Source organism: Emydura macquarii, unplaced genomic scaffold (genome assembly GCF_026122565.2).
Source record: "Emydura macquarii macquarii isolate MOO-44397 ecotype Brisbane River unplaced genomic scaffold, CSIRO-AGI_Emac_v2 contig_1348, whole genome shotgun sequence".
NCBI classification, from domain to species: domain Eukaryota; kingdom Metazoa; phylum Chordata; order Testudines; family Chelidae; genus Emydura; species Emydura macquarii.
The window spans coordinates 21,811,049-21,826,732 of NW_027131485.1; the positions used below are offsets into that span (position 1 = coordinate 21,811,049).

General features: G+C 38.0%; 1 protein-coding gene across 6 annotated transcripts in view; it reads right to left on the reverse strand.

Annotated features, from left to right (window-relative positions):
* SNX29 (sorting nexin 29) overlaps positions 1-15,684 on the reverse strand; it is a 446,224-nt gene that overhangs the window by 113,373 nt on the left and 317,167 nt on the right. For 5 of the 6 annotated variants that reach the window (XM_067551359.1, XM_067551357.1, XM_067551362.1 and 2 more), the window contains one exon: positions 5,513-5,653. In XM_067551359.1, the coding sequence (XP_067407460.1) occupies positions 5,513-5,653 (141 nt within the window). Of the gene's footprint in view, positions 1-5,512; positions 5,654-13,706; positions 13,800-15,684 lie in introns of those variants that run through there. The other variant, XM_067551361.1, reaches the window with a different exon arrangement.

Here is a 15,684-nt window from a genome sequence, read left to right on the forward strand (position 1 = left end):
CTTTACATAGTTAAACATTAACAAATTGGCATCAAAGCAGATGATCATGCACCAGTACAGTGGCTATTAGAATCATTTTGCATATATAAGATATAGAATAATTAAAATACGCTCATTAAACTCCTGAGCCTGCTGAATATATAACCTCTAAAACTCAATCTGTCTGTGATAATAATGTAAGCTTTAAGAATCCTCCAGATCTGCTCTGGGCAACAATCAAAGTGTGCTTAAGGGAAGTAATGAGATCTTACTCTATCAAAACAAAACAAAAAGGGATCAAAGAACAATTACCACTAGAGGAAAATTAAAAGTTTAGAGTAACAAGTATAGCATTAGTCTACTACCATTCTTAAAAATCTAATAGTTATCGGAGACACATTTAGTTTCTTTAGTAATTAAAAAAATCTACCTCGTTTACACTACATATTGGACTGATTATATAAACGAGAGACTACAACTGGCTATTTAGTAACCAGATTGGCCTATTATTATACCAAAAATCAGACTAAATGATCTAATGATCCCTTCTGGCCTTAAAATCTATGAATTATTAAAGTCATTGTACAAAGTTGCAAATATACAGTAGCTACAGGTAAATATCATGATGAAAGCAGAGCAAATAGACTCTACTGAGTTTATGAACATTATATTAAATTTACTTAAATAGGCCACAATGCATATGAAATGGTATTTCTGATCTGAAGTGTATTTCATTTTTTAAAAAGCAACTTAGTTACAGAACACATTATGGTGGTGAAGAGAATAATTATATGGCTTCCAAAAGAAAGAGTTCCCTAAAAGAGATAGAATGAACAGCTAGCCTTACTCAGACCACAATTGAAAGAATGGTTTTAAAAAGGACAGGATGGAGGATGCTTATCTGAATATATCTATCAATCTATAAACTACATATATGGACCCCATTATTGCAGTATCTGAATAACTCACAATCTTTAATGATTTTATCCTCACAAATCTCTGCAAGATAGGGAAGTATGATAATTCCCATGTTACTGATGAGAAACTGAGATACAGACTAAATGATTTGTTAAAGTCATACAGGAAGTCTATGGAATGTATATGGAAATTATTTACAATTTACATTGATTGGTCAGGAATTAATGTATACAAATGAGCAATACTACTACATTTGTTGGAAGGAATGGAAGGTAGTTAAGGTTTCCTCAAATATACATTCAGCTTTTAAGGTATGTATTTTTGCTTTTGTGTCCATTTTGATTTATATGATTTTGTTTTTAGTGGCTTTAGCACTTAGTTAATAATTGGACAGTAAATGTATTTGCAGATGGTGAAGACAAAGATTATACATAAGATCCTTACTTGTATGGTCTGTTTGTCACTAGAAAGTTTACCACCATAAGAATCACACTTTCCATGACCTGTAGATGATGCAGCAATGTGTACAGGAAAAGCTACCTTTCCCCCCTCCTCAAACTGATAGGTTGCAGCACTGCCCAGAATCTGTACAGTGCTACTTGCTGTGACCCCACTCCAACACATTCCCTTTACCCCCAACCCTCTGATGCTGGGGGTCTGCCAGGATATCTTGAAAAAACATCCTATGACTGTTTTCCTCAGTTCCTGGTCCAGGGAAATTCTCCCTCACCTGGATCCAGGGCTTTAAGAGTACTTTTATATCACTCTGGCCTCTTCACACTGCATGGAAAGGTAATGAGCATCTCACCCTTAGTTGTTCAGGTGATGGGCCAGCTCTTACAGAAACCCTGTGAGGTCAAAATAACAAAGTGTCAGGAGGTCTTTGCCAGTATTCTAATACATGAGCTGCCTATATGCTGTGAGGGGCTAAATGGATTGATATACCCTGGGTGGGATGCTAGGAGAGATGAGCACTCACATGATTACATGCAGAATCTCATCACAGTACTGGAAGTGAGGAAGGAACATTTCCTGTAGCACACTGACCAAGCTCCTTTCCTTTCCTTCCTTCCTTCCTCCTGGAGCACACTGAGGTGGGGATCCATGGGTGACGACATGGGTTGGGAGGGCACATTGTTTACACATGTGTTGGAAGGACACATTAAGAATTGTATACTGGTAGCTGTTCATTTTTTAGAATAAAGTCACTGCAATATTGCACTTGGGTCCATATTGCCTAGGGCATTTGTTATTAACTTCACTTAAGAGACAGGAGTTTCTTGTTCTAACAGTCGATTGTCTTGGCTTTTTTTCTTAAATCTTTGACATGGGTGAAGAAACAGCTATGTTAAGGGCCTTAAGTGATGAAGGCCTTAATATAGAATCATAGAAGATTACGGTTAGAAGGGACCTCAGGAGGCCATACAGTCCAACTCCCTGCTAAAAGCAGGATCTACCCCAACTAAACCATCCCAGCCAAGCTGGGCCTTAAAAATTTCTAAGGATGGAGATTCCAACACCTCCTTAGATAAACCAATCCAGTGCTACACCACCCACCTAGTGAAAACGTTTTTCCTAATATCCAACCTAGACCTCCCCCACTGCAACTTGAGACCCATTGCTCCTTGTTCTGTCATCTGCCACCACTGAGAACAGCCTCGCTCCATCCTCTGTGGAACCCCACTTCAGGTAGTTGAAGGCTGCTATCAAATCCCCACTCATTCTTCTGTTCTGCAACTAAATAAGCCCAGTTCCCTCAGTCTCTCCTCATAAGTCATGTGCCCCAGCCCCCTAATAATTTTTACTGCCCTCTGCTGGACTCTCTCCAATTTGTCAACATCCTCTCTGTAGTGGGGGGCACAAAACTGGACACAATACTTCAGATATGGCCTTACCAGTGCCGAATAGAGGGGAATAATCACTTCCCTTGATCTGCTGGCAATGTGCCTACTAATGCAGCCCAATATGCTGTTAGCCTTCTTGGCAACAAGGGCATACTGTTTACTCATATCCAGTTTCTTGTCCACTGTAACCCCCAGGTTCTTTTCCGCAGAACTGCTGCTTAGCTTATCAGTCCCCAGTCTGTAGCAGTGCATGGGATTCTTCCATCCTAAGTGCATGAGTCTGCATTTGTCCTTGCTGAACTTCATCAGATTTATTTTGACCCAATCCTCCAATTTGTCTAGGTCACTCTATATCCTATCCCTGCCCTCCAGTGTATCTACCGCTCCCTCCAACTTAGTGTCATCTGCAAATTTGCTGAGGGTGCAATCCACTCCATCCTCCAAATTATTAATGAAGATGTTGAACAAAACTGGCCACAGGACCGACCCCTGGGGCACTCCGCTTGATACTGGCTGCCAACTAGACATTGAGCTGCTGCTCACTACCTACTGAGCCCGATGATGTAGCCAGCTTTCTATCCACCTTACAATCCATTCATCCAACCCATATTTCTTTAACTTGCTGGCAAAAATAATGTGGGAGACCCTATCAAAAGCTTTGCTAATGTCAAAGTATATCACGTCCACTGCTTTCCCCACGTCCACAGAGTCAGTCATCTCATCATAGAAGTCAATCAGGTTGGTCAGGCATGACTTGCCTTTAATGAATTCATGCTGACTGTTCCTGATCATCTTCCTCTCCTTGAAGTGCTTCAAAATGGATTCTTTGAGGACCTGTTCCATGATTTTTCCAGGGACTGAGGTGAGGGCTGACTTGGCTGTAGTTCCCCAGATCCTCCTAAAACCCTCCCCATCAGGTTAGCAAGCCTGTCTGCGAAGATGTTCTTCCCTCTCTTCATTAGGTGGTTCCCATCTCTTCCATGAAATTCTTCTTGGAACAACATTCCATGGTCAAAGAATCCAAAGCCTTCTCTCAACGCTACCTGCGTAATCATGCATTTACTTCCATAATTCGATGGTCCCTACTTGGGCCTTTTCCTTCAATAGGGAGGATGGATGTGAATACTACTTGCACTTCAAACTCCTTTATCTTTCTTCCCAGAGTCACATAGTCTGCAGTGATTCGCTCAAGGTCTTTCTTGGCAGTATCATTGGTGCCCACGTGGAAGGGTTAGTGGTCCGAGGGCTTGATGAGTCTCAGCAGACTCTCCATCACATCCTGAATTCTAGCTCCAGACAAGCAGCACACTTCTCGAGTTTCCCATCTGGACTGCAGATGAATGACTCTGTCCCTCTTAGGAGGGAGTCTCCGACCCTACCACCACCTGTCTCCTCCTCTTGGGAGTGGTGGTCGTGGAACTCCTATCCTTAGGACAATGAATCCCATGCTTTCCAAACAATGGGGTCTCCTTCTGATCCCTTCCCTCAGATGACACTTCCAAATCATTTTCCACAGTAGTACCTGTTCAGAGAACCTGAAAACAGTTGCTTATCTCTCTGCATTGGGGATATACGAGTTCTCCTCTTTCTTCTTCTGCTGCCTATTTTCTTCCCCATTCTTCAGTCCCCCCTGCACTGCCCTGTCTGATTCTTCAGCATGCTCTGCCTGCATAACCAAATCCTGACTTCTATCCAGAAAGACTTCATTTTCTCACATATAACATAGGGTTGATACTTCAGTCTGTAGTCCTTTAAAAAAGCAAATAACCTTATGTAAAGGTCTCATGTATAGATCCCTTCACAAAAGTTCTTCCACCTCAACACAGGTATGGTTTGGGAGTTGCGTCTTGGGTGCTCCATCTTGCTATTGTTGAAGTCATTGAATAGGTATCCTTGTAGCTTATGATTATTAGGACTATATGGATTATTGGCTGTTGAGCATAGATGAATCTTGAGACATTTCAATAAAATTGCAAACTTGATCTTTAATCCAATTACCAGAGTGTTATGTTTTATTTCTGTATCCCTCCAAATCGCATTAGCAAACACTGAATATTTAAAAACAAAACAACTAGAGACTGCATAGGACAACCTGAATTTTCCTGTAAATAATTTACTAAGTTTGACTTCTGAGAATTTCGAGAAATTGATTAATCAAAGTTCTGTTACAGAAGAATAAATTAATAGGAACTCCTAACTGTAAAGTGACCAGATTTGATTTAGTTCAGATTTTCTGCAGTTTTGTTTATCAAACCTTAGTCAAAATATAGATTAAAGACCCAGCATTATTTCATTTATAGATTGAAATATTTAATTACACATAACTAAAAACCTTCTACACAAACAATAACTTTTAGGCGTATGTGTCTGAAAACCTACCATATCACCTGCATTGATCTGTAAACAATAGAAATCATTGCCTGTTTTTTTTTCTAATTCTCCAATAGTCTTAAATCAGGAATTAGTTCAACACATTAAAAGGTTAATTATGAAGCATTGTTCGCATTAAATAACTAAAAGGAATGTAGAAATCAAGCATTTACTCTGCCCTGCATTTTTTTCCTTGTTTCTCAACTAGGAAAATTATGTATTGTATTGTGCACTTCATGAGATATGTCATAGTTACATCAAATAAAACTGATATACTCACCTGCATTCATGTTCTATTTTGTTAGGATTGCATTTCTGATTCTAACTTTCACTTTAATGAATTCAATATTTAATTCCACAATATTAACAAATGTTAAGATTACGCTTTCCTTTTCAAGTACCTTGTTTCCAATGGCTTTTTTTGGTGGGAAGTTAAAGGTCCTTACTTGGTGGTATTTATTCTGTAACTTGTGATGCAAGCTTCTGAATTCTGCATATCTTCGATAAACATTCCATTCATCATCTTTTATTCTGATATATACCTGCAAGTGTAGACAAGAAAAGGTTCATTTTAAAGGCAATCATTACCTTAATTTTTGTCTCTCTTTGTTAAAAGTACTGTTTGTCAACTATCTTCAGCTTTATGACATAATCTCAGTGGTTTTATGACTATTTACCTACTAATACATCTGATTGCATACAGTCATTAGGTGTACCTAGGTCTATTTGAGAGGTCATTAATCTAATTCCCTTTTATTGGCTTCAGTGGGGACATACATTAAATTGCTCATCATCACAAGATGTGGCTACAATTTTGTGGTAAAATAGCTGTTAATGCTTTCTGTTGCCATGGTTTCCAGCAGGTTCTACTGGCCAGTGCACAAAGGAAAAAATAATTTGATATCACTGTAATACTGATTTCTGTATATTTAATAGTTTTCCAACTTTACACATCAATGTCTAGTCATAATTCTTATGTCACAAACTTTATTTATTCATCAAAGTTATGGTGAAGCAATAATGAACAGGGTTTAGTCAAAGAGTCTTATAAAATACTGGAGTATAAAACGATTGAAATCTTATTGTTTGGAAAATAGAAGCAGTTTTATTTCTTTTTTTACCACAGAGTAATTTAACATACTGGATGTTTTTGCCACAATCCAATTACCTTCATGAGGGTACTACTAATAATGTGCTATATGTTCCCCTTCCTGACGGAAAATGTATAAAGGAAAAATGCTCCAGAAACGCTGAGAAATAATTCATGGTTCTGGAACTATGTTTGGGAAAGGGGTTTTTAACCTTATGGAGGGAGCAGGAAAGGCATGGCTCTGAAACACAGAAACTCCACAATGAACTCAAGACCCAACACTGTGACTGAGTGCATTGTGAGGACAACCAGTATCCTCTTTCTTGTGTGACTTCTTGCTTTCCTACCCACAGCAACCTAACTCCCTTGGGAGCTACTCTGTCATTGGTTCACTCTGCAGCATCTGTGCCCTATTCTTCCCACACCAAATTTTCTAATATTAATGTCTTCTGCAGTTTACATAATGTGCTGGGAAAGATTAGAACGACCGTATTTCCATTAAAATACAGCATCTTTAACAGAGTTCCCAGAATACTGAGATGATGTTCATGTGAAAAAAGCAGTGCTAATGGTCATCAAAGACAGAATGAACAAAAACCAGAGGAAACAGGAATCAACAAGAAAAAGGCCAAAGCAAAAATATTCAAACTCAGGTACCTAAATTAAATATCTAAAACCATATTCAGATACCCATATAATTGGCCTGATTTTCAGCAGTGCTGAGGACCTAATCATCTTATTTAGGTGCCTAGCTTTAGATACCAAAGTTTAAACATTTCAGCCCAAATTTTTCAAATATTACAGAAGATAATCACTTTTACAATAACAGTAAAAGACTTTGCATAACTATTTAGCATAGTATGTCACATGGCACCTTGGACTTCTAAAGGAAACAAGGTTATCTACCCCAAACCAGTCATATCAATAAACAGATAGTGGACAAAAGTCTAAGACTTCAAATAATACAATGATCACCATTAAAAAGCAATATTTACTAACAGCTACTACACAAATAGTATTTGAGATTCTATAGAATTTCCCTATACACAGTACAGGTAATAGTCACAGAATTGTGTGATAACTTATTAAATGCTAGCTTGTAATGGTTACCATTGCACATCATTTCACTTGCTCTTCATGATTATGATGGTAGATTCTACTGAAGAAAACAAACATAATAATCTCAATGTTAGCATATTTGAGAATACCAGAGCTGTTGAGTTCAGTCTACTTTGCTTGTACGTGCAACACACAAAACTATGGACAATTGATTTTTACAATAAGAACTCAGGTACTATAGTGATGGGGCTCTCAAAATAGGTAGCCCGAATAGCAAAGTATTTAAAGAGTAATACAAATGTTTAAATAATAGCCAGTGAAAGAGCTCTGCTAACTAGATTTAATAGTGAATTAAGATAACGTGACTGTCTCATTAATATTTTAAAAGACTATCAGTGGAAAGCATCCCAATGAATGAAAAGAATTTGGAAGAAGAGAGTGTAAGTGATCACAGACAGTCATGTTAAGTATGATACTGGTGGCTGACAATAATCCAAGGGTAATGGATTTCGTATTAAGTGATAGAAGACCAAGGGATTTAGACCCCAATTCAACAAGATATTTAACCATGTGCTTAACTAAGTATGTGAGTAGTTCCACTGAAGTCAATAGCACTAAGCATGTGCTTAAAGTACCTTGCTGAATTACTGACCACTAGACGATTCTAAGATATAATACTATAATTAAGACATAATATATTAGAAATTTTAATGTAAAAGAAATTAGATTAAAAGGAAGGCTATCAATGCCAGTGGTGGGAAACCATACATGCGAACAGATGTGAGAAGATACATTTGATGCACTGTGGTAAGAATTGCATTTTTAAATACTTTGTGTCCCCTCAGTTCTATCCCCACCTGTCTTTAACCATTGTGTTTAATATATATTACTTTGGCATATATAACTATTATTCAGAATTTTTCAGGCTCCCTATAAAACAAAATATACCAAAATTATTTTTAATGTAATTATTTAATATGGAAATCCTAGTTTTATTACTCAAGTACAGAGAAAATTATAATTTGGTGAATCATGCAATTCTATGTTACCTAGTAAGCTGTAACCTGTAGTTAAGTCATTAAGGAGTCTAATAGACTGTAACTGAAGATTTTAAAGACTGAAAAACATAGATTCATTTCTTGTATAAACTGTTAAAGGATTTTACTTGCTGTTCTTTGAAGAACATAGATATTGATTTCTTTGAGATTGTAAGGTATGAAGAACTGACACTAAGAGCCCTATGTCATATAGAATTTATTGATGATCATATAATAGAGTTTGAAAGGCATATTAAAGTTCCTGTTTTAGTACAAGCACTTAAAGCTTTATTATCTCAGCAGGGAATACTATTCACAAGTCAAGATATTTCAAGACTGTTAATCCCAACTCACTTGGGAAATCAAACAAAATAAGCCCTAAATGTCAAAAAGGTTGGTTAAGCTTGTTTTAATTTAGTGCTCATAAGGCATGCAGATTGCTACTGTTAGGTAAATGAACTACAAAACATGAGTGGAGAACAAAATGTTTCTGTAGTTGAAGTGCTACTATACATCACCAAATCAAGCAGTCTGGTACACCTTTGGTAAAATATGGACCCTGATGAAGTCAGTGGTAGTTTTGCCATTGAATTCAGTGGGGCAGAATTTCATCCCTGGCCTTTAATTATGAATTCAGCCTAATTTCTGGCTACTACCTAAACAACAACCCTAAGACAGATGTTATGATAACATCCACAGCCACCTTCAGGAATTAGGGACCTCAAATTATGCCCGTGGTGTAGGAAGTGTCTTTAATATCTTGAAATAATTTATCAAAAATGAATACTCTATATAACAGAAACTACCACAAGTTATTTGAACCACATTTTAAAAAAAATTAAACAAATGATCAGTTCTCAATAACCTTTATAGAGCAGAACAGAAGCCATTAATATCAATATCAATATCTTTCCAAAAATCCTGTTCCTTTTCTAATACCTACTCATGCCTCTCCCTGATTGTTTGTTTAGATTTATTATGACTTTCATTAGTGTGCCATCTAAGTACCAGACAAACAGCTCTGTTAAGTAGAAGAATTTTACCTACATTTAAAAGATGGGGAGACTTAGACAAAAAGTAAGAGTAAGTGATTTGCCCAGGAAGCTTGTGATAAATCTGAAACCAGATCTTTTATTTCCCAGTCCAATGGCCCTTCCCATCTTAGTAGAGGTTTGATCAGACCAACAGAGGAATGACAACTCCTTATGGTCCTGGTGAGAGGGAGCACTATGCTAGAGGAATGATATCATTCATAGATAGCAAAAAGAATAAACAAGAAAAATCCAGATATCAATTTTAACATTAATATTGATTTTTATAAAGCAGTTTTTCACTATAATCCACTGTTCTAGGTTGTAGACCAAATTCTCATATACTTGACCCTGCTAGTCTCTAAACATTTAGTTTTATTAAAATAGGAAAGATAAAATGATTGGCCAAGCAAACCAACGTCCTATACTTGACTTGATGGTATTTCTCTGTCTGTTTGGATGTAACATGATAACTTTTGAATGCTGCATCCAATCAATTCCAAAATTTCAAGGAATGTTCTAAGCATCAATAGACAGAACCATTTTGGTCAAACTCAGGGATGGTCTGCACTGGCAGTGGTGGTCAACAGGAGATACGCACGCTACATAATGTAGCGTGCATATCTCCCTTTGACGTACTGAAGCTGATGTACAGCGGCATCTTCATGGTGCTAGGTTGATGGGAGATGCCCTCCTGTTGACACTGCCTTACTCCTTTTGGGGAAGTGAACTAATTGACTCAATCAGAGAGTGATCTCCCATCGACTGAGTGGGTCTACACAGACCCGCTCAATCAATGCTGCTGCATCAATCCCAGCCACTCAAAAAAGCTATAAGGGGAAATTAGGGCACATGGAATCTGGCTATCAGACCTATCAGCTTCCACCAGGTCATAATGGTCTATAGATTAAAGAAATGCATGAGGGCACCTTCCACCATAACAATACTCCCCATCTCAGTTCTGCCCATGGTCCCTGAAGAAGAGCTCTTTGTAGCCTGAAAGCTTCTGTCTTTCACCAACAGAAATTGGTCCACTAAAAGATATTATTATCTCACTCACCTTCTCTCGATTGTCCCAATAAAGTTTAAAATACTGATGCCCTGAATGACTTATCTCTCAAGATGGAAAGAAAAGAAAAATAATCTGGGCAAAGTATGGGGGGAAGAGGCATACAGAACTCCTGGAATGGGAGACCCTGCTATAAGCGAAGGAGGGTAACAGAGTTGATGGCATGGGAGAAGAGGGGAATGGGTGACATACAGAGTTCCTGCATGATGGAGGGTGATTGAGGGTGTGTGTGTTGGGAGCCCCTGAAATGGAGGGGGATGGAAGAAAGGCACACATAGAGCTTGGGATGGGGAAATGGAGGAATGCAAGAAGTCCTTGTTTGCACCATGCATTGGGGCTACACAAACAACAAAATGTGCCATCCTTTAGTTAATTACTAATCATTCATTGACATTGTTCAAATTCATGTTTTTTCTTTTGCCAAAAACAAACTATAATGCCACAATTTAACAATGACATATAGTACCTCCGTCTTCTAGTCAAATAAATAAATAAATAAATAAATAAAAAGATAAGGATAACTTGTACAATTGCAGAATGTTATTTTTAAATGGTGTTTTAGAATCCTTAGAAAACTCTAAGGCTTATTCATTGGTCAATTTAAAAATCAATTCCAAGACAACCCTCCTCCCCCACCCCATATTTCACCTCACACTGGTTTTCTGTCAGCTGTTCCTTTTTCCTAAGATAATCACTTTTCCTCAACTAACTCCATTAAGCAACTGTAAATTAAAGATCCCCTTACTCATTAAACTAGAATCTCTCCAGGAATGGTTATTTGATTGGAGAGCAAGGATTTTTGCTTGAACATTCTATCATCTATCAAAGAAAAAGTTAGCACTTTGTCTGTAGTATAAAGTATTTTCCATCAACACTATCTCATGCAAAGGCTGATTGGTAGCCTCCTTTTGTGGCTATGATGTACCACATTAGAAAGACAGATTCCAATTAATACCCACTAAGAATTAATCTAAAATCTTCTAATCTCAAAGAGCACTGAAGTCATGAAGATTTGAAGAGAAGTGACTAAAATAACCATTGTTGTGATCCTGTTTTGCAGACAGCCAGGTAGTCATGTATTTACAGTGTTTGAAAATTTGTTTAAAACCATACCTAAAGTAATGTGACAACATTGCCATAATAAAGTGGACCAGTTCATGGACCTTAATACTGCTTCTAGCAGAATGATTCTGTTCTCAGAAAGCTCTAGTTGAGCGGCACACCATATAAAGCACTGTTAAGATCCAGAAGATTTTATAATCAAGTTCTAACACAATGCATGGATTTATACTGGTATTGTGTTCCTGTGTCCTTTCTTCTCCAGTATAAGCTTGTTACTTTGGCCTTGATATTGCAAATCCTTGTGTGTCTTGCAGCAGGGAGTACAAAGTAGATGTGTTCCAATGCAAGAGCAAAGGATAAGATGCATTTATGCAAGGAAGATGACAGCGCTAAGTGTTGCCCTTCACGCTAGTCATAAATAAATCTCAAGTCCACTGCATGCCCACTCTGGATTGCAGGGTCTAAAAAATGGTGGAAATACAGAAATGACATGTCTGAAGAGAAATGGGCTATAGTACAATCTTCAGGATGCAAATAAGGTGCTTAGGTATACACTTTCTACTATTAAGCAGGAATAAGTTGGCCAAATATGTAAAGCAACCTCATTAATGTAGGAGCAGGTGCCCTTGCATTCCCTCTCCTGCTCATCACATTGTACTGTGCAGGATTGAGCTTTCTCTGTTCAAACTCCCAGAACATTTCAAAAGACCTGGAAGCTCATTTCTCCTGTCCGAGCTCCACCTGGTCAGGTGTATTGCAGGGAGCTGGCTGTGACTACCTGATTATGCGTTGCCCAGCAGCAATAGAAACTGGCTACTTTAACTTGCTCTAGTGGCATCCAGGTGAAGCATAAAAGAGCTCCTTCTCTCTGCTGACATTCTCGCTCCCTCCCCTGACATGTCCCCTTACACCTGAGGTGGAAAGGCAACTGACAATGGAGTCATCTCTGGCAGCTTTATGTCAGTAGGGAGCTCACTTCTGCAACTAGAATACTCCAATGGCAGTTTACCACCAGATAATCAATTTACTTTTGGCCACCTAAAGGGCTTACACTGACTGGAGCAAATTGGAAATCTGGTCTTTCACCCTTTCCACTATCTTCAGGTTCTTAGAGATACAAAATGGGTAAGATAATATTTTTTATTAGACCAACTTTTGTTGGTGAGAGAGACAAGCTTTCAAGCTTACACAGAGCTCTTCTTCAGGTCTGGGAAAGGTACTCAGAATATCATGGCTAAATACAATGGTGGAACAGATAAGGAGTGACATGTTGCAAGAGACCATTCACAGTGAAGTGGGCAGTTAACAAACTCTGCACTCTTCGAACAAAAGAGGTTTAGTGGATTATAGATTGTTGTAATGAGACATAAATCCAGTGTCTTTATTAAGTCCATGATATTTGGTGTCTAGCAGAATTAGGAATTTATGTTTCCAGGCCTGTCTTTTGAAAGTGTGGTGTAGGTTTTCTTTGAGGACAAGGACTAAGAGGTCAGACATGGAGTGATCATTTTGTGAAAAGTGTAGATATGGTGTTTTTGTCTTATAATTTTTCTGTGATTTCATTCATTCATGAGTATAGTGATTGTCTCATTTCACCCACATAGAGACTGGAGCATTCAGTGCATTGGATGAAGTACACCACAAGTTGTGATAGGGATGTGTAGAACTCATGGATCTTGAAAGGGTTCTTGTGGGGGTATTGATCATCACAGCAGTGGAGATATGTCTGCAGGTTTTACATCTGTTTTTATGGTAGGGCCAGTGCTGCTTTGAGTTGGTGTGTCCTGGTCTGTGGGCAGCTTTTTGCTTTTGATGAGGAGCTTGGTGAGGCTGCATGGTTATATGAAGAAGGATTTAGGAAAGATTTCTTTCAGAATGTGGTCCCCATCAAATATGGCTTGTAATTATTTAATGATACCCCATACCGGTTCCAGCATGTGGTGGCGGGTGACAACTAGGGTTGTGCGGTCAGAAGGTGTTCTTTTTTCCTTGTACTGATGTAGGTTCTCTCAGGGTACTGGATGGCCCATTCCATGATGTGATCTACTTCTCTGGGGTAGTGTCCTTGTTTGGTGAGGGAGCCTTTAAGTACGTTAATGTCTGTATCCTGGATTTTCTCCTCAGAGCATATTCTGTGGTAACTGAGTACTTGGCTGTAGATAACAGATTTCCTGGGGTGTTTAGGTGGTTACTACATCTGTGAAGGTAAATGTGGTGATCTGTGGATTTCTGGTACAGTTGTCTATAGGGTTTTATTGTTGAAGCTGATGGTGTCCAGGAAGTTGATCGTTTCCCAATATACCATAAAGAGGATGGTATATTGGGATGTCATCCTGGTACCTATGGATGAACAAATTAATAATGTGAAAGAAACATGGTGGTAATTCTATTGTTTTCCAGAAATTAGATAGTAATAACTTCTATTGATAGCAGCTAATCTTTTCTTTATTCAACATACCAGAAACATGGCAGTGATAATAAGCAATTGAATAATTAGTATCACTACCACCACATGGATAAGGATACTCCATGTCTCACTGTAATTGGTGTAGCCAGAGAATAAATTCTCCCACCAATGTGAGAAAGCCGATTCCTGTTGTATTCTATTAAAATTATTTCAGTTTTCTGGGATGAATGAGGAATCATTACCATGACCTCTTTATCTTGCCTTTCTAATTGTTTTAAATGGGTTCTGAGGGTAGGATGTCTAACAGCCCAGAATAGAATACACTGAACAGAGGTATAAATTGATGTATGGGTTATGAGATATCTCATAAAAGTGGTTTACTACAAACGTTCTACACCAGGTTCTCAAACAGATATAATTAGAGTTTACTAAGACAATAGCTGAATGATTACTGTCATATGGGTGAAGTTGGTAATGACATTTACTGCCTACAGGATTTAAACATATATGATACTCCTCTATTACTCCTGATCCACAGGAATATCCTATTCCTTTTTCTAACACACATGAATTTAAGTTGATGCTATTATACTCATTATTTCTTTATAAACCCATTTAGGCAATTCCACAGGACACAACATGGAATTGTTATGGATCAAACCAAGAGGGATCAGTGGGTAAATCCACTCCTCTTGAGCATCAATGATGGTAAGCATATAGGCAATGATGGTCTGATTTTCATGGTTATAGGAAAAATTAACAAGTTTCCACCATGCTTGGTGCTGTTGTTCAAATTCAATGGTAACATTTTCCCACAGTATTTTCCTTAGCTCCACAAGAATGATGCCATTAAGACCATTTGAATGATTCCTTTTGCCATGTCCAAGAGTCAACTTTCAGCCTTGGTGCAAGCAAGAGCCATAGATACGTTTGCCTGTAAGATATCTATAGCACCAACAATTTTTAAATGATCTTGCTCCTGCAAATCTTGCCAGCCTGGCAATATCATATTCCATGGTACTTAACTGATTGAGGGATATGACTATGGTTTGGACAGTGATGCCACATCCTGACCTAAGGCTCCTATTTTACTGGCTTATACCTGTTCATCGATGGTGTTCAGGCCAATTTCAACACCTCCTAACACATTGGCCAATACGTCCCATTTTTTAACCTTTGACTCTTTGGGTATCACACTACAAATCCAGGCATTGCATCCCATCAATGATGGAGTAGTAAATGGTACACAGCTAGCTTGGATGATTGCAAGCATTAGCTGCAAAGTCATTATAACCTTCTTGAGTGAATAGGATGGATTTAACAGGAATAACCTTTTAATATCCTGTTTTACCACCATGGGCCCAATACAGCTGGTATATGGCTTGGGTACAACAATAACTTTAGTAACTTCCCGAATTCCATATAAGCTTGTCATAGCCCATGTACCCATACCATTCAGCTTAACATTTATATTTACTTTGCCATAACAACTTACATTAAAAGTTACACTTTCCTTTCCACAAAACTTATTCACATTGTGAGGGGTTTCATAACCATTTTTAGGGTTACTAACTTTTAAAATTAGCAATGTAGTACCTAGAAGGAGTGTACAAATTTATCCTTATGACATTTACTATATATTGCAATCCCATACTGACTTTTACAGTGAGAATTCCCAACTGTAATCAATGCGGGAGATTGGAACATAAAATGCACACTTGGAAGGGTGAACAAGACATGTTCATGAATATACAAAAACAAAATATTAGGTTCATGTTGCAATTGATGGGACTCCTGAGAGATAAGAAAACAAAAGAA